The sequence below is a fragment of the Panicum virgatum genome, chromosome 8K (assembly GCF_016808335.1).
Source record: "Panicum virgatum strain AP13 chromosome 8K, P.virgatum_v5, whole genome shotgun sequence".
NCBI classification, from domain to species: Eukaryota; Viridiplantae; Streptophyta; class Magnoliopsida; order Poales; family Poaceae; genus Panicum; species Panicum virgatum.
In genome coordinates, this window is record NC_053143.1 from 42,402,616 (window position 1) to 42,428,726 (window position 26,111).

General features: G+C 49.4%; 1 protein-coding gene across 2 annotated transcripts; it reads left to right on the top strand.

The window, feature by feature from the left end:
- Positions 1-5,884: 5,884 nt before the first annotated feature.
- On the top strand, positions 5,885-10,244 carry LOC120644744 (F-box/LRR-repeat protein At4g14103-like). Of its 2 annotated transcripts, none has more exons than XM_039921438.1 (6): positions 5,885-6,008; positions 6,118-6,990; positions 8,393-8,459; positions 8,761-8,916; positions 8,999-9,227; positions 9,827-10,244. In XM_039921438.1, exons 1-5 carry the CDS (start codon positions 6,001-6,003, stop codon positions 9,194-9,196), a joined length of 1,302 nt encoding a protein of 433 aa, XP_039777372.1. In that variant the 5' UTR covers positions 5,885-6,000; the 3' UTR covers positions 9,197-9,227; positions 9,827-10,244. The 2 variants fall into 2 exon arrangements, with proteins under 2 accessions (XP_039777372.1, XP_039777371.1); XM_039921437.1 differs by having other exon boundaries at positions 6,118-6,984; positions 8,387-8,459.
- Positions 10,245-26,111: the final 15,867 nt, after the last annotated feature.

Below are 26,111 nucleotides of genomic sequence, written 5' to 3' on the forward strand. Positions count from 1 at the left end.
AATAAGGCACCATTGGCCAGCAGCTACCTACTCGTCTCTAGCTCGCAGGCCAGAGCATGACGGGGGCCTCTCCAGCCGGTGCGGGCAGGGTCTTTTGGCCTTGGTCGCTCGGCTCGGGCGAGTTGCTCGGTGCTAGCGTGCAGCCGTCCAGCATGTGGCGCTCGGCGCAGGCAAGGGGCTTGCCGGCAATCTCCCGGCAGCTAGGCCTGTGGCGCTCAACGCAGGCAAGTGCATGGCTCGGCTGCCAGCGCCCGACCGCCCAGACTGCAGGACTCGGCGTCGGCGAGCGGTGCTTAGTGTTTGCCAGATTGTAACACCCTGGTGTTAATCTTGATGCTAATCACGTGCTTAGATGCTAACCATGGCTAAGCAATGTCATTAGCGCTAATCAAGTTTTCATAGTAAACATCAACATAGCTGAGTTTGATCCAGTTTTTCTCCCTGATCCCAGCCTGAAATCAAGTTTTGCTCAATATCAAAGTTGTAGATCTTGCCTGCCTCTACAACATTTGTTTTGGCCAAAATGCGGGTTGCAATGTGAAATCTTGAGTTTTGGGCAGTCAAAAGGTCAAATTCAAGTAAAGCTAGTTCAAACAAGTCCTCTGTTTCACCTACTACCTGTGCTCGCTGTACCCGCCGCCCATGCCGACGACCACGAACAGCGCCGGCGACCGCCACGCGTCGGCCGTCGCGGCGAACCTCGCCCTCCGCGCTGTGCCGTCCTTATCCACTCGCGGGGCCTCATCCGTTTTCCCCCTCCCCTCTTTCTTCCTCGAGCTCGGGCGGAGCCGAACACGAGCAGAGCTGCTACCGGCGCCGCGCCGGCCACCCCTCGCCGCCCCGCTTCAATCCCTCGCGCCCAGAGCCGCCAAACCTTTCCCTCCACCTCCTCCACCCCTTCCCAAGCCCGTTCGAGCCTTTCCCCGGCCGAATCGGCTCTCCAATCACCGGCCTCCATTGCAGCTCCACCGGAGCTCCGTCCCCGCCCGTCGAGCTCCTACCTCCGGCCGCCCTCTGCCCAAATCGAGCCTGCGGTTAGCTTCGACGCGACCCCCTCATCCTCTCCGACCCCTTTCCCGCTCGAATCCGGCGCCGCCTCCGCCGGAGCACCGCCGCGCCGCCGTGGCCACGCTGCCTCCGCCGCTTGCCCGCTGCGGAGCGCCCCTGCGCGGGCCCGCGTGCCGCCGCCACTCGCCCCGGGGCCACCCGGCCTCCCTAGCCGCGGGGCTGCCCCGCTGCACCGCCGGCCGGCCCCTGCCGGTGGGAAACGCAGCCGCCACCATGCCTCCGTGGCCATGGCGCTGGCAAGCAGGGGGCTGGGCTGGGCCTCCCACTGACGTATGGGGCCCAGCTGTCAGGCCCTGTTTAGGGTTTAGGGTTTTCCAAAAATACTTATTTTGGCTGAGATTTTGCAAAATTTATAACAAATCATAGAAAAATACTAAAAATGCAAAATCAATTTTGTTAGCTTAGTTAGATCCAGGGCTTCAGAGGAAAATTATCCATGCTTGTGTTATATCAGTGTTGCATTTGTTATATTTTATTTTGTGATCAAGCTTATTTAATTTGTTCCTGCAGTTATAGTTGCCCAAAAATTATGAAATTTTTATAGTAGCCTACTCTTTGCATGTATATTTCACTGTAAAAGTTTCATGTCCAGAGTCTACGTGCATTTGTATAGATTTTGTTGTGTTCAGTTTGTCTTGTCGGGGCTAAAAGAAATACTTTTCTATATCAATAAATGTTAGTAAATTGTTTTTGCACTCCTTGTCAGTAACTAATCATGCTAGATAATTTGTGCTATCAGATCCTTCCTGCAAGTTAAGTTTTTGCTTTTGTTTAGTTCCTAGCTAGCTATAGTTTTCCTTTTTATGTTGTTGCTAGTAAATTCTTTTCTGCATGTGTACATTCCAGTAAATTGTTGTTCAGTTGTAAATCATGTTAGTTGTGTCCTGATCAGATTGTGGGTTAATTTTATTTTTTCTTGGTTCTAATTGCTTGCTAGCTAATTAGAATCTCTAGTTAGTTTGCTTGCATTGCATCATAAGCATTTGTATCATTTCATTGCACCGTTGTAACTCTTGCATGGAATTTTTTCATATGTGTAGACGCCGTGAACGAAGTAGTCTACGAGCTGGTTGCTGAGCCGGTCCAAGAGCCACAAGTAGGAGAGCAGCAGGAGGAAACAGTTGAGCAAGCTCCAGCAGAAGTCGCTAACCCCGCTGATCTGTAAGGCAAGCCCCGGAGCATAACCCTTACTTTTAGTATTCAATGTTTATCTAAGTATTTGTGCATTTACGTTTATAGGAGTTGTATGAAATCCTAGTATGCATGTTTTCCATAGGTACCTATGAGTTTCTACTAGTGTGCAGGTCGTTAGTACTGAAATGCTCAACTAGGATTCGGTAGAAGTCGAGTGATTCCTGTCACTCGCGAGTTATAAGTTCTTGTTATTTATGGCAACGTGGTTTGAGAATGAAGCAATGAGAAAAGAGAAATGGAGACCGGGCGGGAATAAGTTGGATTATGGATATGGAATGGATGAAAAGAAATTTCCGCCTATGTCGATTGAGGACCGTACCGTTGTTGGCACATTGATTGAGGCTTGAACAATACTAACCACATGACGGGAGTAGGAGGTAGTCGAAACCGGTAAGCTAATTACCTGAATTGCAACGATATTTTGAATCGCGACCTGCTACTCTGGGAGTGGGATGATGGCGGGTGTTGGAGTGTATGTCGCATCCGGGTTCTCCGGGAGTTCGCCGTGAGGGGCCCTTCACCCGGGTTTTGGCAGGCATGGTTCAGACGTCAGGGCGAGGATGGGAACAGTTGACGTGTGTGGCCCGACGGAGTTTTCATGTGTCGTGTGAGTTAGGTCCACTTTGCAAGGTTAAATTGGATCGATTCGCCGTCTCTCTCGGTTAATAGAACCTTGGTCTCTCTGTTACATCGTAGTAAAGGATGGAAATGAGAATGGAAGTAAGATGTTCGATTGTGTTTTACCAGAGGATTAATTTGATCTACCATGTGTGCTCTATATGTTTCAGAAAACCTAGTTGGTACTCGAATACTAAACTTGAGCTAAAATATGGAAAGTAAGAATTCACTGCTAGTAGCTTTTCAACAAAACAAACACCAGAGCCAAAAGTCTGCATATCTAGGAGTCGGCTAAGTATATACCATAGTTGGTTAAGTCTTGCTGAGTATTAGTATACTCAAAGTTGTTGTTGTAACCCATCTGAGCAGGTTGTGTCCCCGCTGACTTCGAGGAGGCCTGTGCGTCCTGGATTGGACAACTGCTTCCTCCTGGGTGGACCGTCGAGTGGGTCCCGTCTTCCCTGTGAAGCTCGGGCAGGTTGTCATCACATCGGTGGGCAGGATGTGGAGCTCACCTTGTATCATCGTTCGTAGTTACTGTATTGTATTTCGAACTCGGCTTTAATTTCCGTTGCGTTTGAACTTTGTAGTTTATATTCAAACCTTTATGTAAAACCAGTGTTGTAAATTAATTTGAGAACCTCCGTATGCTTGTATCACCTGTGCTCGTCTTCGTGCGAGACTACTAGTGCAAATTGTGATCCTGGAGTACAGTAGTTTAATCAGAAATTACCCGACGGACTATCAGATTACACCGTTTTAAGTACGTGGTAAATTGATTATTTATTAAGATGATAGTTAACGCACTTAAGCCGGTTTAATTTGGACGGATTTGCTACACAGATCCTTTCTCCGTCTTATTCAGTTGCGATTTCTTGTGCGAAATATCTTTGATAAGCATGGCTTTGATTGGATTTGACTCTAATTGCTCGATTCAAATCTCTATATTCTATTTGATTCAATTCGATTAGATGGAATATTCGATCCATACATCCTCGATCCAACGCTGTCGAGCAGTCCGATAAGGACTCGGGGGCGATCGGCGGAGTCCGATACAATGGAGGATGGTGGCCCGATGCGGACTCGACGTAGAAAAAACGTTTGACTGTTTATCTGATAAGTGGGACCTACTTGTTAGAACGGACGAAAAGTGTACCGCAAAAACGGTCCGCTCTTTAAAAATAAATAAAAAATTATAAAGAAAAACTTAATTTTTTATAAAATCAACCTATCGTCATGCTCCTCGCGAAGGAATTTTTAAGGAAAACCCTTAGATTTTTACCTAAATCAAACACAACATGTTCTATTCGTTACCTCTACCCGAGCAACGTTATACATATAATTTGAACACCAAACTGCATTGAAATGAAAAAAAATTTCAACATAAAAAATTAAAAAACTACACCTTTGCTATAGAGCAAATTTTAAAATTCAAAGCGCTTTCACAATTCGTTTGCACAAATGCTCTCTTCTATTTACTGAAAAATCAACCCACATTTCAGAGAATTATGCTTGAAAAAAGAACCTTATCTTACACAACTAACCATCACAATCTGAGATCTTATTCTTGTAACAAAAAAAATGTACGAAACCACACGAATACGTTATTTCTAATACTGATACTACTTTCATAAATAAAATATTACAGCAACATATCTGTACTCTCCTCGCGGCCCACCGGCACCACGACCTAGCATGAAACATGATTCACACATTTCAGTTTAGTTGGCAAGCTGCTACACTCATCTATGGCCCAAACCGTTGAATGGGTTTTCCACAAAATTGTTGGCTTTCCTCAAAATTTATGCTCGAACGTTACAAAGGAAAATTATCTTCTAACCCACTAAAGTTATTACTTACACTGCATTAACAAAAAACTCATAGAGTCACAGTTTAGTTTTTTTTTTGAGATTAGCGCGCCATGCACTAGTCTTGTAGTTCATTGTTACATAGGGTCAATGCTGTCGTAATTATAGTTGTTCAGAAAGCACAAAGCCCGATGGCCTGCCCAAAAGCCCATATTTTTGGCCCAGCCCGGCCCGATCTGATTTGTGCCCGGGCTAGCCCGGCTCGCTAGATAGTGTCGGGCTTGGGCCGCCACCCCAGCATGCCGGACGGCCCGGCACGGCATGGTAATTAGGAGCCAGCCCGGTAGTGGCCCGGTGGCATGAGTCCAACCCACACAAGGAGCCCACCTTCTTAGCCCACACAGACATCCCATCTCTCTCCCTAGCCCCACACAGATAGATAGGCTCCCTCATCTCTCACCACGCCTTACCGGCGCCTCCTTGCTCCCTCTCTCGCCCTCGCATCGGCGCTGCCGCGGGGAGAGCCGGAGGCCGGAGCGGCGGGTCGGTCGTGGGGGCGAAGCGACGGCGCAGGAGTCGGCGCGGCGGGCTGCAGGGAGGAGCGGCCGCGCGGCCGGCTGCTGCAGCCTGCAGGGAGCAGGGGCGGCAGCACGACAGGCTGTTGCGGGGAGGAGCGGTGGTCCCAATCGCAGGGAGCAAGAGTGGCGCCACGGCGGCACCCAGGGAGCAAGAGCGGCGGCAACGTCCGACGGGCGATGCGGGAGCCCGAGCCCGACATGCTGACCATGCCAACTGGGCCGGCCCGGCACGAAACAAGCTCGTGGGCCTATGCCTGTGCCGTCGGGGGAGCCCGTGTGCTGGCACGGCACGACCCGCTGGGACATAGGGCTGGGCTAGGCCCGGCCCAATGAAGACCGGGCCAGGACAGGCCCGGCCCGAATGAACATCTATAGTCTAGTTTTGTGAAGTGGTGTCCTGTAAATGTAGTTCCTTCTCCTCGCAGAAAAAAAGGTTATAGTTTTGGCCCAATGTGGTTGTGGTCCAGTTCGTTTTGGGAAAACCAGCCAGCCCACTACTTGTCAGGCCTTGAAGTCAAGCCCAGATGGCTCATATCCAATTCTTAAAAAAAAAAAAGATGGCACATATACTCCTCTCCCTCTCCTTAAAAAAAAAAGGCCCACGTCCGTGCCCCAACCATCTTCTCGGTGTTCAATTCTCTCTTCCCCTCTTTGCCCGTGGACGCGGGGAGCGACCTCTCCCCCTCGTCCTTGCCAGCCCCGGCGAGGCGAGCTGCAGGCACACCGGCGAGGCGATGGAGCAGTGAGTACCAACTCTCTTCGCCCCCCACCCCCCTTTCTCCCACTCGCACTCCCTTCTCTGGCTCGACGGGACGCCTCAGATGCGGCGCGTGTTTTATTTGCTATCCCAAGCCGAACGCCCGCCACGTGCTCGACGGAATGTCTGAGGGGAGCGAGGCCGCGAGGAACAAGAGGCAGGCTGCGGCCGGCAGTGCCGACCACCTCAGCGCGCTCCCGGACCCGCTCCTGCAGGACATCCTGTCCTTCCTGCCATCGCCGGACGCCGTCCGAACGTGCGTGCTCGCTCACCGCTGGCGCGACCTGTGGAAGGGTGTTCCTGCGCTCCGCATCACCCGCAACGTCGCCGACAAGTACTGGGGCCCGACCGCGCTGAATGGGTTCGTCAACCACTTGCTGTTCCTCCGCGATCGGTCGCCTCTTCGAGTGGCCGAGTTCTACTCCAAAGATTGGGGTGATTTTGAAGAGACTGTGAGGTACCTGGCGCTTTGGGTGCGGTACAGCCTGTCGTGCCAGGTCGCCGAACTCTGTGTTGCCTGCGAGGACGACCTGGATCGATGGCTGCTTCCCAAGGGGCTTATAACCTCTGAGCACTTGACAAAGCTTGAGCTTGTCCTGGTCATGTCGGAGCACGATCTGGATTTCTCGAGCTGTGTGTCTCTGCAGGATCTTAAGATGGAAAATTCTAGCATTTACTGCAACAGGATCACATCCCCATCCCTAAAGCGCCTCAGAATCTCAGGATGCCGCTTCCTTGGGGATGTCCGTACCCAAATATCTGCCCCAAATCTCATTTCCCTTCTGCTAGATGACTGTAAGCAAAGGACTCCATTGCTTGAGAGCATGCCATTGCTAGTGGAGGCATCTGTCGGTCTTCATAATTGCTGTGATGTTTGTCGAAATGGTTATGAGGTTGGTGATTGTGGTGATGAGTCATGTTGGGGATGCCAACATAGCAACTATGGAAAGAATAGCTGCGTGCTTCTGAAAGTGATCGGGTGCTCTAGCCTAAGAGGGGGAGGGGGTGAATTAGGCACTAATAAAAACTTAGACATATGGCTCCAACTAGTTTGCACAAAACTTAAACTAAAACATGCTATCTAGATTTGCAACTAGGTTGTTCTAGTATGAAACCCCTATCCCAAAAGAGTTTAACAACCTATAGCCTTTCCTATCAAGAAACTATTCTATGAAAGTAAAGACACACAAATTGCTAGAATGTAATGCGGAAGCTTAAAGAGCGGGATAGCAGATAGCAAACTCTTGACGCGTGTGTTTATCCCGTGGTTCGGTTAGCCACAAAGGCACACCTACATCCACGTTGTTGTAGCACTCACTAAGAGTATTGCTACTGGGTCACCAAGTCTCTTCCGTGAACACAATCACGGTCACCTTGGCCCCGGGTTCCACTAAGAAGCTTCTCCACAAAAGATGGGGATCTCCACGTCCCCCGCACAAAGATGTCGTCGTCGCTCCACACCAAGTCGGAGGGTCGATGACGTTGCCGGCGAGCTTCACGCTACAAGGTGCCGGCGCACCAAGCTCTTGTTTTGGCTCGCTAATGAACCACAGCACAAAGGATTGAAGCCTTGCAATCTCACTCACTAAGAGCTAATCCTTTACACAACACTCTCAAAGTGTGCTAAGGGCTAAGGATATGATCTTGATGCTTTTGTATGGCTTGGAGATGTTCTTGGGTGTGTGTGGGATGTCCAACAACTCCAGCAATCTTCAAATGGCCGGGGTGAGGCGTATATATAGGCCACCAAGTCTTGTAGCCGTTGCTCCAACGGTCAGCAGAAAATCTGCGTATCATCGGAAGAACCGATGCCTCTGGCGGGGTAGCGTCGGTTCATCCGGTCACTCATAACCCGAAGTAGCCGTTGAACTCCTGATAGCTGACACAGTGACCACCGGTTGAACCGATGCTTAGCCGTCGGTTAAACCGGTCACTCACAGCACTCAACTCTTCTGCTGACGTCATTACACCGATGGTATGCACCGATGCTTCACCGGTTCAACCGGTGCTGAAGACTTGGCTCTTGCTCGACTTGCATCGTCTCTGGAACACAGTACGCCCAATGCACCGATGCCCCTTTTTGACCCATCGGTTCAACCGGTGCCTATAAGCTGACTTGGCTTCGATTCCCTTCTGCATCAAAATACCATGTCGTCGGTTCTTCCGACAACCATCGGATGCACCGATGCTCATGCGTCGGTTCTTCGGGCCTAGCTACGCCTATCTTCTCTTTCTCTTTGTCATCACTTGAACCTAAAAGCCTGAGAATGGTCATCTTAACAATCATATTAGTCCAAGTGTTGTGTTGTCATTCGATCACCAAAATCACTCGAAATGGCATAAATGGTGCCATGTTCGTTTCAGCTTCTTCAAGGTTTGTCAAGCTGCACGAATCTGGAGTTAATAGCTACAACATCACCTCCATTACCAACATCGGTATGATTTTCGTTACCATTTAGTTGTTTCATTTTCTCCTTCCATTCTGTCCTTACATTTGTATCTTTGGATTTATATCTGTAGTTGGAATAGGCATTGGGCAATATGTTCTGTGTGGATAAGAGTGGAAAAAACATTTCATGAGTACACATCTTTTCTCTGCTTTCACTAGTCAGTTTTGAATGTTAAATACATACTGAATATCTGAATGCTCATATTCACTTCAGAAGCATCCTCCTCATCCTGTTTGTTGTCCCGCACTAGATTTTGAATTATTCTCACCCCCTTTTCCCTTCTGCAGTTTATTTTCAGGAAGGATTTGACACGATGCCCTGTATTTAGCAAGTTAAAAACTTTGTTACTCGATGACTGGTGCATTACTACCAACCTTGGCGCGTTAATCTGCTTTCTCCAGCACTCACCAGTTCTAGAGAAGCTGATTCTTCATTTTTCTAAGGTGCATGAGTTCTCTGTGTGATAAAAGTTTATCTGAAGTTAGCATGTATTATGGATTTAACTTGGCATACATGTTCTTACAGACACATGAGAATTTAGTGGAAATGGGAGCAAGTTATGATATGAGGAAGCAGCCCCTTGCATTGAAGGACCTTAGTGTTGAAGTTCAATTTTATGAAGGTGATCAGCAGGTTCTCAAAGTCTTAGATGTCTTGTGTTCCTATGGTTTACCTCCTGAGAAAATCAAGATCCAATATCCTCTAAAGCAGATTCAGATCTGATTCATCATTCATGACACTTGGACTTCTGGAAGTAAGTTTTCTGTTACCAGTAGTCATACTTACTCTGAAGCCTTGTTTGTATATGTATTAAAAGTCAGCAATGAAAATGCCTGTCCATGCTAAAAGTTATCAAAATTATGAGTATGACATGTGGGGTGGCATGCCATCTATTTGAGTAGGATCCAAATCGAGAGAAAACTAAATAACAGAAATTAGACTCGATCAAAATTGCATAGTCCAAAGTACCAAAAGTAGCAAGGGCCTGAACATGGCAACTCAAAGCACATCGGATATCAGGTGACTGCAACACATCCATGGCCTCAAGTTACAGTGCCTTCAACCATTAGGAAAGAAAGCCATATTAAACGTACATTTTATTTTCTCTAAGCAGAATGGTGCACCTATGAAACTCTCCGGCTACTTGAAATATAATTTGACTCGATACGCTCTTCAGGGATGGGATGGTCTACAAGTACTCTCAGAAAACTAGTACTGTGAAATTATATGTGAAAACTTTAGAATTTTTCATATAGCTTGCAGTGATTGGATCAGGTTTAAGAAGTTTGCTGAGCAATTGAACCTTCCTAACCTAGCTCTCACTTCTTAATGTGCCTATTCATGTTGGTGCAGGTTTGCATTGAGTCCTGAGCAGAAGATTTAGTTACGCTGTGGATGGAGCTGTGGTCTCTTGACAATTGTGGATGCATATTGATTGAGAAATGTCAGCCATGAGGATAACTGATGTAATGTGTATACTGGGAATTTCCGATATTGTGTCATCAACACAGTTATCACGCCTGCTTTAGCAGCACGCTGCAGCTCTCTCACACATTGTCTTCATGTGCTTATTCACAGGATGACTCGATGAATCCATTTTGTTTCCCCTTAGTATTGTAGCCTGTCTCGCATGTTTTCATCATGAGCAGATCTGCAGAATGACTAGCTTTCTGAAACCATTTGGCTTCACTTGCATTGGTGTTTCTGGAACGTAGCCTAGATCGATCTGTTCCTGTATGCTATGCTTTTTAGTACAAGTGACGTTGATGTAGTCTTTGGCAGTTATGGTGGTCTGCTTTTGTTTCTGTGAGACTTGCTGCTATAGTACCCATTAACCTTTTCGGCAAGCTTTCTCATTAAAAACAAACTTTTCGGCAAACTTTTCTCCGCTCTTGGATAATCGTCAATTTCCATACTATTATTTGTGTCCTGACTCCTGATTGTCATTAGCGATCCCGTAGTTGCATACTTGCATATGCATTTTACATTGTTTCTCTCCCATTAATTGTAAATGCAATTTTTCAATTTTCCTCGCCTATTTGCTACAGATTATATTGTCCCTCTCCATTCTCAGTAGTATTTTTCAAATGACGTGATCTTTAGTGCTAAAGAATGAATTTCCCTGTTCAGTAACAAATAATGTGTGCACTTTCTCAAAAATTGGTTAGAAGCTAGCATTACTGGAAATTCAACTAAATTTTTTGTAGCGGTGAATGTGGGCAATTTAGAAACATTTTAGACCAAGTGGCAGTATTGTTGACAATAATTGTTACAATAGGCACACCGATTTTGTATTTGAGTGGAGCCCACAAACCATTTGTTGGGGACACCACCTTCGGTTTGGTCGCCACCAAACCGAAGGTATACGAAGACACGTGTGATTCGAAGCCAAGGATATGATGGTCTTCGTCTGACCCTCGGTCTGGAAGCCGAAGACACGGGAAGACAAGGCGGCACGTGCGTTGAAGCGAACGATGAGCGAAGGATATGGTGGCCTTTCGGTCGTTTGACCGAAGGCGCCGCGAGGCCGCACCGGCGAGGCGTTTGTGCTGTCCAGCGAAGGAAGGAATGTCTTCGGAGACCGCGGCGAGGGTGATTGTCACGAAGAAGGCTGCCTGAAGCAGCGGGGCCCGTCTGAGCTGTAATCCACTCACGACTGTAATAGGAAAATTACGTGTACGTCCAGAAATATTCTAGGAATATGACAGTAGTAAAGACGTAGAATAGTAATTGCACTTGGAAGGCGAAACGCCGCCTATAAATACCCCTGTAATGTTCATTGATGGGACACATGGAATAGAGAGAGAAAACTTCCCACTTGGTTTTGCGTGCATTTCTATTACCGTTGTAGTGTTCGCCCATCCCGGAAACACTCTCCACCAACAATTTGGCACCCACCCGTCGGTTCGATACACCACGTGGCGGCGACGAAGAAGAAGGGAACCACCGGTGCCGCCTCGGAGGACACGACGACGACGATGACGACGACGACACCCTCGCAGGACGAAGCGGCAGCGACGTAGGCCAACGGAACCAACAGCGATGACATCTCCGTCGACACCATCGCAGACAGCCAGCACGAAGTCAACCTGCTGGACCTCGGCATCTCTGCCGAAGACATCGCGGCGATGCGCCGCATCGACGCGCGCCTCGAAGAAGCACGAAGGGCTCAACAGCAGGCCCTGGAAGTAGGGCCTTCGGAGCGACAGATGATAACAAGAGCGAAGGGGAAGGAAACCATGCTAACCAAAGCAGAACGACAAGAGCAATACAACAAGCTGAAAGAGTAAGAGCTTCGCTGCAAGGCGCTGCAAAAGAAGCTACAAGCGCAACAAATGCTGCTTGAGAAGATGCAAGCACCACCACTACCACCGAAGGAGATGGCCGCAACCAACCCGCGGCAACACGACCCATCAAGGGCCCGCCTAAGGATCATTCCGATCGAAGAGATCTATGACCGTTCCGAATCGGACGGCGAAGAGCACTACCGAAGAGGCTATCAGCGAAGAACACCATTATCCGAAGAACTGGAGGAAATACAGTGGCCTCATCACCTCAACCCAGCAGTGTTGCCTCAGTTCGACGGGGAGTCGGATCTTGAAGAGTTCCTCCTCAAGTACGAAGCCACCATAGAAGCATCAGGAGAAGGCACCGCGTGCAAGGCGAAGGCACTCGTCCTCGCGCTGCAAGGCCTGGCCCAGCGATGGTATGCAAATATCCCCCAGGAAGCATATTGTCATGGAACCAGCTCCGCTCCGAGTTGCGCGCGAGTTTCCGAGCCGTAAGGCCCGCATGAAGCTTCGTGCAAGAGGGCCAAATGTTGCTGACCAGAGCATCATCGATTCAGTAGTAAAGGGGATCGATCTGGGCTGATGCAGAGAATACATATCCCGGCACAAGCCGAAGACAGTCACTAAGCTATTTGAGATAATGCAAGAATACTACATATCTGACCGTGCGAAGAGGAGAAGGCTTAAGGAGATGAATGAGCAGAAGAAGCCACGAAACAGTGAGAGGTCCCATTCAAAACCATGGCATGCTGATGAAGCGAAGCACAAAAGAATAGTGAACAACGTTTCTGAAGAAGAACCTCGAGACTCCAGACACCGTCACCGGGGAAAAGGCGAGAGGGACCACCACGAGGAAAGATCCAATCGCGATGATCATCACCATCGCGAAGAACGACACCACAAAGGCCGAAGGGATAACGGCGGGCGAAGAGAGAAAATTCCATTCTGTTTTTTCCATAGTAAGGATAAAGGCCACTGGACAAACGAGTGCCCCTTTGCTATCGAGAGGAAAGAAGAGTTCGATCGGCAGAATTCCCAGCCAGCGAAGCTAGTCAATCATACCTTGCAGATGCCGCAGCAGTCTTCGACGACGGCTACCACTTGGACTCCGACGCCAAATTGGCCGGTGTCATATCCGATTTACAACTACAACCCGCTGTCGTACGCGCACCAGATGCCACCTCCACAACAACCAGTGCCAATGCTACCCCGTCCGCAGTATAGTCAAACATGATGGTCGAGGGGCTCCACACCACAGTCTTATGACCCAACAAATTTAGCCCCGCCTCCAAAGCTCGAGCTGGGGCAGATACCAGAAAGAGCAAGCGATGCACCCTCCGGCAGTATGGTTAACTTCATCAATGCCATCTCCGGAGGATCCAACGAACCAGTGCATGAGACGAAGAGACAACGCAAAGAATACTTCAGAACTGTCTCTCATGTGAGCGAAGGCAAGTGCTTCTGAACACCTTGGTCGCATGTTCCGATATCCTTCACACAGGCAGATCTTCGGCTGCAACATTACCCCCATAATGACCCCTCGTCTTCAGGGCTAACATCGGCAAGAATTCAGTACACTTTGCAGGGAATGATGTAGGGCAAATCTTGGTGGACAATGGGAGCTCCGCAGACATCCTGGTATGGCAGTGCTTCGTCAAGATCGGTTTCACTGAAAAGCTTTGCAGAAGTCGCACTACCCGCTCATCGGCTTCGGAGGAAAAAGGATCGAAGCTCTCGGCAAGATAGAGCTCAATGTCACGTTCGGCGAAGGGGCAACGCAGAGAACCGAAGCAATAACCTTCGATGTGGTGGACATCAACTACCCCTACAATGCTATCTTCGGCTGTAACACTCTGGTCAAATTCGCAGCAGTGATTCATCAATGCATGAAGCTGCCTTCGGCCGGAGGAGTTATTACAGTCTTCGGCAACCAGGAAGAAGCAAGAAGATGCGTAGACAATGCATCTACCGCTAACAAGAATGTCCATGTTATTGAAACACTAGAAGAGGACACCGAGGCTGCAATCAGCGAAGACCCAGAAGAGTCAGGAGGAGTATCTCCAGCAGACCACACGAAGAAAGTACCTCTGTGCGAAGATGTGCCCGACAGAATGGTAGTCATAGGAAAAGGGCTCGAAGAGGCCGAAGAGGCCAGACTCATACAGTTCCTCCGTAACAATCAAGATGCGTTCGTTTGGTCCTCGTCAGATCTGCGGGGAGTCAGTCGAGCGGTCATTGAACACACGCTCAAAGTAAACCCGAAGGTGAAGCCGGTAAAGCAGGGTCAGAGAACACTGTCCGAAGAAAGGCAGAAAGCAGCACAGGCCGAAATGCAAAAATTACTGGACGCGGGCGTCATCCGCGAAGTTCAGTATCCAGAGTGGCTGGCAAACGTTGTCATGGTGCCGAATAAGAACGGAAAGTGGCGAATGTGCATAGATTTCACAATCCTCAACAAGGCATGTCCAAAGGACGAATACCGACTGGCACGCATTGACACATTGGTTGATGCGGTGGCTTGTTCGGAGATGTTGAGCATGCTAGATTGTTTCTCTGGCTATCACCAAATCTTTATGAACAAGGCAGACGAAGAGAAAACCAGCTTCACCACTCCCTTCGGGACTTATTGCTACGTGAGAATGCCAGAGGGCCTTCGAAATGCAAGATGCACTTTCGACAGAATGATTAAGAAAGTACTGGGGGATCAACTGGGAAGAAACATCTCCGCATATGTCGACGACGTGGTTGTTCGGAGAAAGAAGGTGGAGGATCACATTCAAGATCTCTGTGAAACATTCGCGAACCTTCGCCGTCATGGCCTGAAATTGAACCCAGAGAAATGCGGCTTCGGCGTCCGAAGAGGCAAATTGCTAGGATGCATGATAATGAAAGGGGAATCGAGGCAAATCCAGAGAAGATCAAAGCCATCAGGCGGATGAAACCGCCAACTACAAAGAAGGGGTGCAAAAGTTAACAGGAAGGTTGGCTTCGCTAAACCAATTCATCTCCAAGTCAGCAGAGAAGTGTCTTCCATTCTTTAAAGCATTGAAAGGCTCCGACAACATGGAGTGGGGCGAAGAGCAGGCGAAGGCCTTTGAAACCCTCAAGAAATACATTGAAAATTTGGCAGTTATGTCCAGCCCTTCGGAGAAGGCGGAGTTGCTATTATACATCTCTACATCAGGCGCAGCTGTCAGCGCTGCTCTCGTCGAAGAGCGCACAGTTGAAGGGGCACTGACGCAGGTGCCTATATATTGTCTCCGAAGCCCTCAATGGCTCAAAACTATTGTACTCAGAAATGGAGAAGATGGCATATGTTGTGGTCATGGCAGCATAAAAGCTTCACTACTACTTCCAGAGCCACAAGATCAAGATCCCAACCTCTTTCCCTCTTCGGGACATGTTTGAGAACAGAGAAGCCTCCGGCAGAATTGGCAAATGGGCTACACAGTTGGCCGAACACACTATTGACTTCGTCTCCAGGTCAGCAATCAAGTCGCAGGTCTTGGCAGATTTCATCGCAGACTGGACTCCATCTACACCTTCGCATGAACAGTCGAAGATTGAATCAATATGGCAACTCGAGTGTGATGGGGCTTACCAGAGAGATGGAGTCGGGGCTTCGGCAATCTTGACAGCACCTTCGGGGACACAGCTGAAGTATGCAGTCAGACTCGACTTCAAGGGGTGCACCAATAACGTTGTAGAATACGAAGGCTTACTCTTAGGCTTTCGCAAAGCAAGAGCGTTGGGTGCGCGAAGATTATCGATCAGGTCTGATTCAGAGTTGATCACAGGCCACATCAACAAGTCCAACAGAGCTCTGAAGCCAGAGTTGGCGAAGTACTTGGCAGCAGTGCGAAGTGTGGAGAAGTATTTCCTTTGGTTCAGTATACGTAGTTTCTCCAGAACGAAGAACAAGCAATCCAATCAGCTAGCGAAGGCAGCAGCACAATTTGATCCCTTACCACTAGATGTGTTTTTTGAAACATTAAAGCAGGCCTCCGTCAATTGTGCCGAAGAGCCTGCAAAATTCATCAATGCCATAACCAGCGAAGACTGGAGGGCCACTATCATGGCCTACCTTCGCGGACACTTCGTCCCGGAGGATGAGAAGGAAGAAAAGAGAATGGCGCTTCGCGCCCGAAATTACAGAATTATTAGCAAAGAGCTATACCGAGGGGGGGGGGGTCTGCGCGCCACTCCTAAAGTGCATTTTGCGAGAAGAAGGCAAACAGTTACTCGAAGAGATACATGCAGGGATGTGCTCCTCGCACATCGCGACAAGGGCCCTAGTAGGCAAAGCTTTCCGCGAAGGTTTCTATTGGCCTTCGGCTGTGGCAGACGCACACGAAGTGGTTCGCACATGCCCAAACTGCCAGAGGCATGCCCCGTACAGCAAATTTCCACCCGACGAAGTGCAGTTGTTGCCTCCGTTATGGCCCCTTGCACGGTGGGGCATCGACATTGTGGGGCCACTACCCACAGCTCTGGGAAACTACAAGTACGTTATAGAGGCAGTTGAATACTTCTCCAAATGGGTCGAAGCCAAGGCGCTCAAGGACATCACGGCCGGAGCCCTACAGAAATTCTTTTGGTAGAATATTGTATGTCATTTTGGCGTACCGAGGGAGGTCACAATGGATAATGGCAAGCAGTTCGACTACGCAACTTTTAGAGAATTCAGTACTCAATTGGGCATGAACCTATGTTTCGCTTCGATCTACCACCCGCAGTCAAATGGCGCGGTGGAAAGGGCCAACATCATTATTTTCGAGGCATTAAGAAAATAATCACTGAGCTGCCGAAGGGAAAGTGGGCGGATGAGCTGCCCAGGGTCATATGGTCACATAATACAACAGAATCCAGGGCCACAAAATTCACCCCATTCAAGCTTCTGTACGGCGAAGAGGCCGTAACAACAGAGGAGATCAAACTCAAATCTTGACGAACAACCGAAGGAACAGACACGATCGAAGAGGATATGAAGCCTTTGATCGACACGATCGAAGCAGGCAAGGTGCAGGCAGCAATCAACCTGGACAAGTTTCAAGAAGAGACACGAAGGTGGAAGAACAAGAAAGTGAAGCCCAGAGACATCGAAGAGGGAGATCTGGTGCTTCGAAGAATACCGAAGGCCAAGCAAAAAGTCAAGATGCACAGCAAGTGGGAAGGACCATTTATCATCGCGTCCATGACAAGACCGGAGGCCTGCAGACTTCGCACGCTCGAAGGCACCGAAGACCCATATTCTTAGAACAAGGACATGCAGAAGAAGTACTATGTGTAGGAACCATGTAAGAGCCGCCAGAGGAAAATAACCGAAGGGGCCCGTAGAATAGTTTTTTCCTTTTATGCAATTTCCTTTTTCGTTTGCGAAGATTCGCACAGTGTATCAAAGGGCCCGTACTCTTTTCCTCACGGGGGAAGCCTTCGCGTGCTCAAATTGGGCGTCGAAGGTGTGAGATTTTTAACAAGGCGGAACCCTATGTAACCCCTTGTGAAATATAAACAAGGCCCCCGCAAAAAGAATGTCGATGGCATAGGTATACTGAGGAGGCGCCGAAGCATCTATCCCCCTTCGTCGAAGCAAAGAGGGGAGTCATTGGCGCAAATTGCAAGCCCTGATGCTTGGAAGAAGTAAGCACGGGGCGCAATCCCGAATAGGGGCCTCGCTTCCCTTAACTTCACTTCCAAAGAAATATAGAAAAATCCCTCCGCATGAAACACGAAGGGTGAAAAGTCCTGTCGCGTGAAAGCCGAAGGCTAGATGCGACCTTCTCCGGCTGAAGAGCCGAAGGTCCCCCTAACAAAGTCCTTACGTGCGAAAGCCTAAGGCGGAAAGTCATGTCATGCGAAAGCCGAAGGCTAGGTGCGACCTTCTCCGGCTGAAGAGCTGAAGGCCCCCCTAACAAAAGTCCTTACGTGCGAAAGCCTAAGGCAGAAAGTCATGTCATGCGAAAGCCGAAGGCCAGGTGCACCCTGTTCAAGGCGAAGGGCCCAAGGGGCTAACAGCCACCACATACAGGTTCATCATCCCCGCCAGTCGAGCGAAGGGGGGTGGCACTTCGCAAAACAAATTCGCGAGCGACATTGGCGCCGACGAACAAAGTAAAACACGTTCACCCTCTCGTCCGCAACGCAGATGAAATAGATTCAGGAAAGCTTGGTACTAGATTTAAAGATTCTTATGTACCGAAACGCAGATGAAATAAGGGAGCTCAAGAAGATCAAGGAGGACTCTGATCGTGAGACAGCATCGATGCTGCAACAACTCAAGACTTTGTCAGAGTCTCGAGACTCGATGCAGCGCGAGCTTGTGGAGCTGAAAGAAGTCAGAGATGCCGCCCTGGAAGCAGCCGAGGCTATGGATATCCCAGTTAGAGATGGAGATGAACCACTCACACTGGTCGGGAGGCTTCGCAGGGTGCCTGGAGCCTTCGAGAGGTTTGTTTCCCACATTACCCGCCAGTACGTAGGTCACGTACTTGGGCTGGTGAAATCTTATTGGCCAACTACTCGTCTGAATGCTCTTGGTCGAGGAGCCAAGGCTGATTGTACTGATGACCAGTTTCGTTAGTACTTGGCGGAAACTTCTGGGGTGGCTGATCAGATTGTAGAAGCCTTGAGCAGAGCAGAGTCTCCTTAAGCTTTTCTTGTATTTGAGTTGGCGTGTGAGCCAGAAGTACTTTGAACAAATGCTGGATGTTTGTGTAAAGTCAAGTACTTGTTAGGATTGTGAAATCCCTTAATGTGTCGAGTAGTTGTACTCGTGGGTTCTGAGTGTAGGCAGCATCGGGCCTACTCAGTCATAATAGTAGATATGATGAATTGTATCCGTGGGTGCCTTAGGAGGCAACATATTCTCGAATCAAATCCAGTTTGTATGTTTTTGAATCGTAACCATAGTGCTGACCGGTTAGGATTGAATCCCACGGGATTAACCAAGTGGGAATAGAACTTAGAGGTGTGAGAAGCCGTAGCTTAGTATCAATTTCCTTTTTGGAAGAAATATTTTCAATTAGCACGCGGCTAATATGAACTTTGTTGTTCAAATGGGGGAAGAACTCTTATTTAGTATTTAGGAGTTTTAAGAAGTTTCTCGATAGATAAGAAGACAGGAAGCTCTCGACAAATACTTAGATTATTAAGAGAAAACATGAGTTCTTTTTGTATCTCAAGCAAGCGAGTAGTACCCGTCAAGTACTCGAGGCAAAAAGATTCTGTAACGGAGATTCCCATAGTAAACTAAGCAAGCGGGAAACTTGTGTCAACTTATTTTAGAGTATCAAGAATTTATCTATACTCCTTGAGGGGTTTTCGCAGTTAACCATTTAGGATAGACCTTGTCTGGTTACCCAGATAGTATGCAACTGTTTGCGAGAATATCCCAAACTACACGATCGTATCGAGTAGTATGTCCTATTAATGGACTGGATTGATCTCTAGAATTGGACTGTTAGGATTGAACTCCGTCGAGTTAACCAAGACGTGAATATTCTAGAAACATCCCAAACTTACTCAAGCAAGGCAAGTAAGGTGTCCTACTTGAGGACTGGAGTAACTCTAAGGCAAGTTTGTTAGGTACTAACCCCATCGAGTTGTCCAAGACGAAGGTGCCGAAAGATTATCCAAGACCTACTCGAGCCAGCGAGTAGGGTGTCCTTTTAACCAAGGACTCGAGTAATCCGTAAGACAAAACTGTTAGGTACGAACCCCGTCGGGTTGCCCAAGACGTAAATGTCAAAGGGATATCCAAAACTTACTCGAGCGAGGCGAGTAAGGTGTCCTTTTAACCAAGGACTGGAGTAATCCTTAAGACAGAACTGTTAGGTACGAACCCCGTCGGGTTGCCCAAGATGTAAATGTCAAAAAGATATCCAAAACTTACTCGAGCGAGGCGAGTAAGGTGTCCTTTTAACCAAGGACTAGAGTAATCCTTAAGACAGAACTGTTAGGTAAGAACCCCGTCGGGTTGCTCAAGACGTAAATGTCAAAAAGATATCCAAAACTTACTCGAGCGAGGCGAGTAAGGTGTCCTTTTAACCAAGGACTGGAGTAATCCTTAAGACAGAACTGTTAGGTACGAACCCCGTCGGGTTACCCAAGACGTAAATGTCAAAAAGATATCCAAAACTTACTCGATCGAGGCGAGTAAGGTGTCCTTTTAACCAAGGACTGGAGTAACTCTTAGGGCAAGTCTGTTAGGTACTAACCCCGTCGGGTTGCCCAAGATGAAGGTGCCGAAAGAGTATCCAAGATCTACTCGAGCGGGGCGAGTAGGGTGTCCTACCGGAGGACAAGAGTGTCTTTTAGGACAGAACTGTTAGGTACGAACCCCGTCAGGTTGTCCAAGACGTAAATATCAAAAAAGCACTCGAGTGAGAACCATAAAAACTACTCGATAGTTGCTCTAATGCTGAGCAAGACTTTCGAGGTGGGGTATTGGTCGTGTGAGCGAGAGCCAAGTAGTCGATATAGGGGAAATCAACTTTATTTGGATTTGTCGAAATTACAATAAGTGTAAAGTGACAGACTCTAACTCTTAAGATCTACCCCTTGCTCGTTGGATGTGAGCAATTGTTTACATGACTGAATAAGGCTTAGTCGATATGATGGTCGACTAGTACCACTAGTCGACACAGAGGTCGACTAGATTTATTGGTGGTGTCTCCTTTAGGAGAGGTGCCCCCAAGGGCCTTGCGGAGTGAGTTACACTGGAAGATCGTGTGAGAGCTCTTTGGGTGGATAAATCACTTGCGTAGCAGTACTTTGTTGATCTTGTTTCCGCTCTGAGATGTTTCAGCTTGATGCTGGGTGCGTGGTTTACCCTGAGGACGGGTACTGGTGGTTGTCGGCTTGTACTTCTTGAAATATGCGGAAGCCTTTAGCGGGATACGGTAGTTGGAAGAAGGGTTGTATGCCTCGACTTCCTCCCGTTCCTTTCTTCTTGAGATGATGACGTTGCGCGCATCGCGCCCAACGTTGATCACACTGCGGAGATCGCAGTTGGAGTAGTCATAGTTGTCGCCTTGCTGTTCCTGAAGGCTGTTAGAAAGGCGCTAACGCCTGAACGCCCTCTTCTGGTTGAGCTGGCGACGACATTCATAGAAATCTTCTGCTGAATGTTGCTCGTCTAGTTGGACGGTGACGGTCACCGCTGGAGGACGAGGAGGAGCAGGTAGATTATCCTTGGTAGCGACTTGGGCTTCTGTGATTGTAGGAGTAGTAGTTTACATGTTGTCAGAAAGATACTTGTTGAAATCATCAGAATTGTAGTCGTCGAGGTTGAGACGCTCCGTGTGATCGTCCTCAGGTTCTTCGGCAATACGAACCATGAGGATTTCACGGCAGAGGTCTTGAATCTCTAGGTCTTGTTTGCTTGAGGACGGGTCTAAAGGAGTGCTCTGTTGGTAGGGCAGATCCGCTAGCTGTGAGGCAAAAGCGTTGGGATCTTGTGGCTTCCTGAGGTGCACTGTCCGTCCTTGTGGCATTGAATATATAATTAGGTTAGGGAGGGAGTCCTGATCGGACTTGAGGTTCTTAGCCGAGTTGGACTCGACTTGTTTATTGTACTGGATTAGGTCGTCCAGTTGTTCCTCCGGGTCGGAGGAGTACTTGGATTTGGAGTCTATTAGCCCACCAATTTTTGAGTATGTATGCTTTGGGTGAGCGAGAAGCGGTATGCCCATCTCTACACGGAGGGCGTTCTCGTTCATCCAGTGTAGCCATGATTGAGTAGGAGTTAGCCCCTCAGGCTCCTTAATCCAGGGTTTGTCATAGATTGAGTCACTGGATTGTTTTGGGGCCTTGGCTTTTCCTTTTTAAAGCTTGGCCAGTTCCCAAAGAACGTCGGCATGCTCAGTTGGTTTGGCCATGGCGTTCATGAACAGCTCGACATTATCTGACCATTCTTCGAGATCGTCAAATGGTTCAAAGTTCTCGAGACCGTTCATGAAGCGATCAAAGTCCTGATCGAACTTGGACTCGACTGGGTTCGGGGTTCGAGTGTGAGCAGGTTTTGGTGAAGGGCTCTGAGGTATCCTAGAGATGGATGGTCCCATCCGAACAAGCCGGGGGTTTGTCTCACCAGCTCCCCCGCAGATTCCTCCTCCCGATTTCTGCTCTTTGTTTTGCAGAGTGCTTTCAGCCACCTTAATGCGGTTAGCAAGCTTTGAATTTACCCGATCGACCCCTGAGAGCGTATCGCCCGACCTCTTCTGCGGTGGGTTTAGTGCTTTAGGGTTCTGCTGAGGCATAGATGAACTGAGAGCGATTTCTACAAGTTTGATGCAGCCCTCAATTGATCGTGAAACTTGATCTAGTCCGGCGATTAGTTCTGAGTTTTTGATCTTAGGGTGTTTAATTGTCTTCAGATGAGCCATGTATTTTCCAAGAGTTTTGGAATAGTGAGGCTTTTCGGAATCAAAATTTGTGTCGAACTTGACCAAACCAAGAGTTCGGTTTTGAGTTGTCACGCTTCCTGGGTTGTCCGAGTCGAGTTCGGGTGGAACTCTTTTCTCGTCGAGATCCGCGGGCTCGCGGATGTCGGCGGGTTGGGAGCAGGTTTTCGATTTAGGTGAGTTAGGCGTGACAAGGTGGCTGTAAAAGCCTCCCGTTCCATCAGCCGTGCAAGCCCAGGAACCAAAAACGAAAGTCGTGCCTTCTGGCACGCTGTTGGCGTTGCTTGATCCGGCCATCGAGTTCGTTGGTGAACTCGCCGAATCCCCTACCTGGCGCGCCAGCTGTCGGTGTTTACCGCCAAGCCTGCTCAGGGATACCCTTAGCAGTAGGGTTTGTAGGTAGGGATCGACTGCTCTAGAACTCGATGGTACAAAGAACACAAAGATTTAGACAGGTTCGGGTCGCGAGTTTGTGTAATACCCTACGTCCTGTGTGGTTTGTATTACCTTAGGTGTTGATGATTGTTTGGAAGGGGTCCCTGCCCGCCCTTATATATCCGGGGGGACAGGGTTACATGGAAAGTCCTAACCGAGTACAGTTGGAGTCCTACTACATCACAATCGAGTAGTTTTCTTTGTACTACAGCTAATTCTATGCCTATTCGGGTAGTTACAAGAGAGGTAAGGTACATCCATGAGCTATCCCTTACTCTAGAACATTCTATGTCTATAAGCAGTCCCGCTGTCCCGGGTCTGACAGGGGGGTGGCGCTTCGCAACACATATGTTTGCACAGTCAAAGGGTAAATGGGGAAGAAAAACACATTCATTACAGTTACAAAGTACAATTTTATTACAACAAACACACTCTTCGCATAAAGGCGAGACGACATAACAAATTACACAGTTACATCCGAGGACTCCTCAAAGACAAAGCGGTCCACCTCAGATATGACTTCGCGGACCGCGCAATCTAAAATTTCTTCGGCTGACTAGCGGAGAAATACTTCGAAGCCGTCCCCTGCAAGCGAAGGCAATGCAACATTAACCAGAGCCTTCGTCGAAGACGCCTTTGCGGCAATACATGAACTCATGGGCAGACAACGGCTCTTCGTCCAAGGGCTCCGGTTTTGGTTCAAGAAGACCGGTGGGAGCGCTATGCGGCCTATCCGTGTCGAGGATTCATTTTATTTCACGGCGAAGCGTGCGATCAGCGAGAATTTTCGCATGTTTCGTCGGATCGCTCTGAAACTCAGCAGAAAAACGCTTCGTATCGGCATTCCGGCGCTCGTAAACTCGCTTCCTATCGGACCAAAAATCTTCAAATGAAACCCAGGGTTGACGAGCATGAAACTTTGCCCAAGACACACCAGCAACATAGAAGTCCCCTCGTTTAAGAACCCGATGAAGGATACCTTCGGTCACCTGTGCAGGGGCCAACGCAGGGTCCTGCGCAGATACCGAAGGTGTTAGTTTTCAAAAATATTATTTACAACCAAGAAAGCTGTCCACACAATTAGAAGTCTCGACCCTCACACCTCGCCAGCCGCAGGGTGAGAAGAGGCCGCGATTGTTTGGTCTTCGAGCATCGGGGCTTCTTCGGCGGCCCTCCGACCGTCTTCGCCAGAAGGCGGCACGACGGCCCCACCAGGTCCCCATTGACGATCCTCGCCTCCAGGTCCCTCTTCGGCAGCCGCATGCACCACAGCTTCGGCGAGGATGGACTCTGCGACGGCATCATCTTTGAGTTGGAGCTGAAAAACAACATTTCCGAAGATGATCAGTTGCATTTGAAGCGAAGAAAATTGTGCAAACAAAAGTTAACAAGAAATCACCTGGGTCTTCAACCGCTCAACTTCACGTCGCACGAGCGCACAGCCTTCGCCCTTAAAGAAATGATCCATGAAGTTCTTCGCGATGTTTTTTTGCCAATGCCGGCAACACTTCCAGACGAACAACGTCCTCCTCGGGCCAGAAAAAACCCTCGTCGTGGAGAGAACAGAGCTGCGCCTTTGTCACGCTGCCCGCGTTGCCAGCGTCGGCAGGAAATAAGCCATACACCGCCATGCTCAGAGTACACACGGCGACGACAGCACTTATATCCTCGTGGAAGTGAGCCCCAGCATCAAGCATCGTGACACACGCACGAAGCCATTTAAAGAATGTTTCCACCTCGACGGCATCTTCCGAAGACACTTCGGGGGCCGCAAGCCCATATTTCTCAAGGAGGTCAGGAAGCACTTCCTGCAACTTTGCCACTCTGGCTCTCACGGACTCCTTGAAAGTATGGAAATGATTCCGTAATGAGGCCTGGCGGGTCTCCGCTTCTTCGGCGAGCCCTTTAGCTGCCTTCGCCGCGTCTTCTGCCTTGACCGCCCGCTCGGCCGCAGCCAAAAGCTCCGTGGTGAGAGTTGATTTCTCCTCTTAGGACTTAGCGAGGTGGTGTTGCAGGGCAGCCTTATCTTGTTCAAGAGCGGCTATTTTTGCCTCCAGGTCTGCAATAGCAGTCTTCGAGCTTTCACCGTTTCACCGGTCGCCAGCTGTCGGGCGGCACACCGTGCAGCCACAAAGGCCATGAGCGACAAATCTTGTGCGCTCTCCAGCATGTTGTCCAGCCCAGAGTCCATCAGCTCTTTCTTCATCAGCGGAAAGCAGAAGGAGCCCCCAGCCCCCGCCAAGAGTGTGTGTTCACGATCTCGACTCTCAAAGCGGAGAGACTTGACAATGTTGCCACCGAGACGAACGACCGTGGGCTTTGCACCCAGCTCGGTGGCGACGGCCTCCGGATCAGCATTGCGGACAAAGTAGCTGTTGCTGTCTGATGAACTGCTCGAGTCTTCGCCATCGCTCCCCTTCGTCCCGGAGCCGGACGCGGCCTTGTCGTGCACAGGCGGCATCCCCGCGTCCTTGTCGGGAGCAGGGGCTTCGCGAGCCACAGGCGAGCGAGGGGGGGAGTCAATTTCGATCTGCACCTCCTCGTCTCCCTCTTCACCGCTTTCCACGGCGATACTGAACTCAAGATCAAGGCAAGCCGGAGCCGCTTTCAGCGGCATCACCTTTTTCAGAGCAGCGGGTGTCGCTTCGCCCGACGGACAATTGTTGACCTCGCTTGCGGCGTCCTCGGAATCCCCTTTGCTCTACAGGGGCGACACATTCAAGAGGGCTTCAAGAACTCGGCCTCGCTTCTTCAGCGCCGCCGAGGAGGACGCACGTTTCCTCTTCGCCTTTTCCAAGGCGCCAGTAGGGGTGGCACCCTAGCCCTCGGCGAGTTTCACCTCGGCCAACCGGCGAGGCGCGGAGAGACCCAGGACGTGGAACACCCGGTTCTGTCGAACTCCGCCAAGGTGCCCCTCCAAGGCCTTGTGCTCATTCGTGGAGACCGGTCCGACTATTTTGTCGGCCTGGCTCTCAATGACGACTGGGTCGACACCTGCATCGCCGAAGAGGCGCAAGGGGTAAGTGACAAAGCGGGGCAGTTGCATTTCTCAAGAGTGAAGGTCCGAGGGATAAAAACTTACGTTCGGCCCGAAGGTTGAAGACAGTCGCGAAATCAGGTATCGGGATACCTTCGATCCAACAATCCTCAGCCAACCAACTGGAGATGATCCAGCCGGCCCTGACGGGGAAGCAGTCGCATGCAACAAACTCTTCGATGATGCCGCGCGTGCCAAAGGTCTTCGACAGCTTCCGAAGCAGCGTAAGCAGAGCCTCGTCCTTGGCTCGGAAGTGGGAGGCGACCTTCGGCACATCACCAAGAGCAGGGATGTGGTCGATGACAAGGGGATGGGTCTTCGTTGTTGGATCCAGTGTAACCTTGTGGTAGAACCAGTGGGATGACCAATCATTGGTCCACTTGTTCTTGCTCGCAGCCACCGGGCAGGGCAGGTTCTTGTGGAAGGCAAAGGTATAGCACCCGTACTGAGGGATGGCTGATATCTCCGCACCT

What these genes read in the sequence shown, in the direction of transcription:
- LOC120644744 (XM_039921438.1), top strand. An exon ending in CACCTCCATTACCAACATCG is followed by an intron (nt 8,460 to 8,760) that starts GTATGATTTTCG and finishes TCCCTTCTGCAG; the next exon opens with TTTATTTTCAGGAAGGATTT. An exon ending in TGATTCTTCATTTTTCTAAG is followed by an intron (nt 8,917 to 8,998) that starts GTGCATGAGTTC and finishes ATGTTCTTACAG; the next exon opens with ACACATGAGAATTTAGTGGA.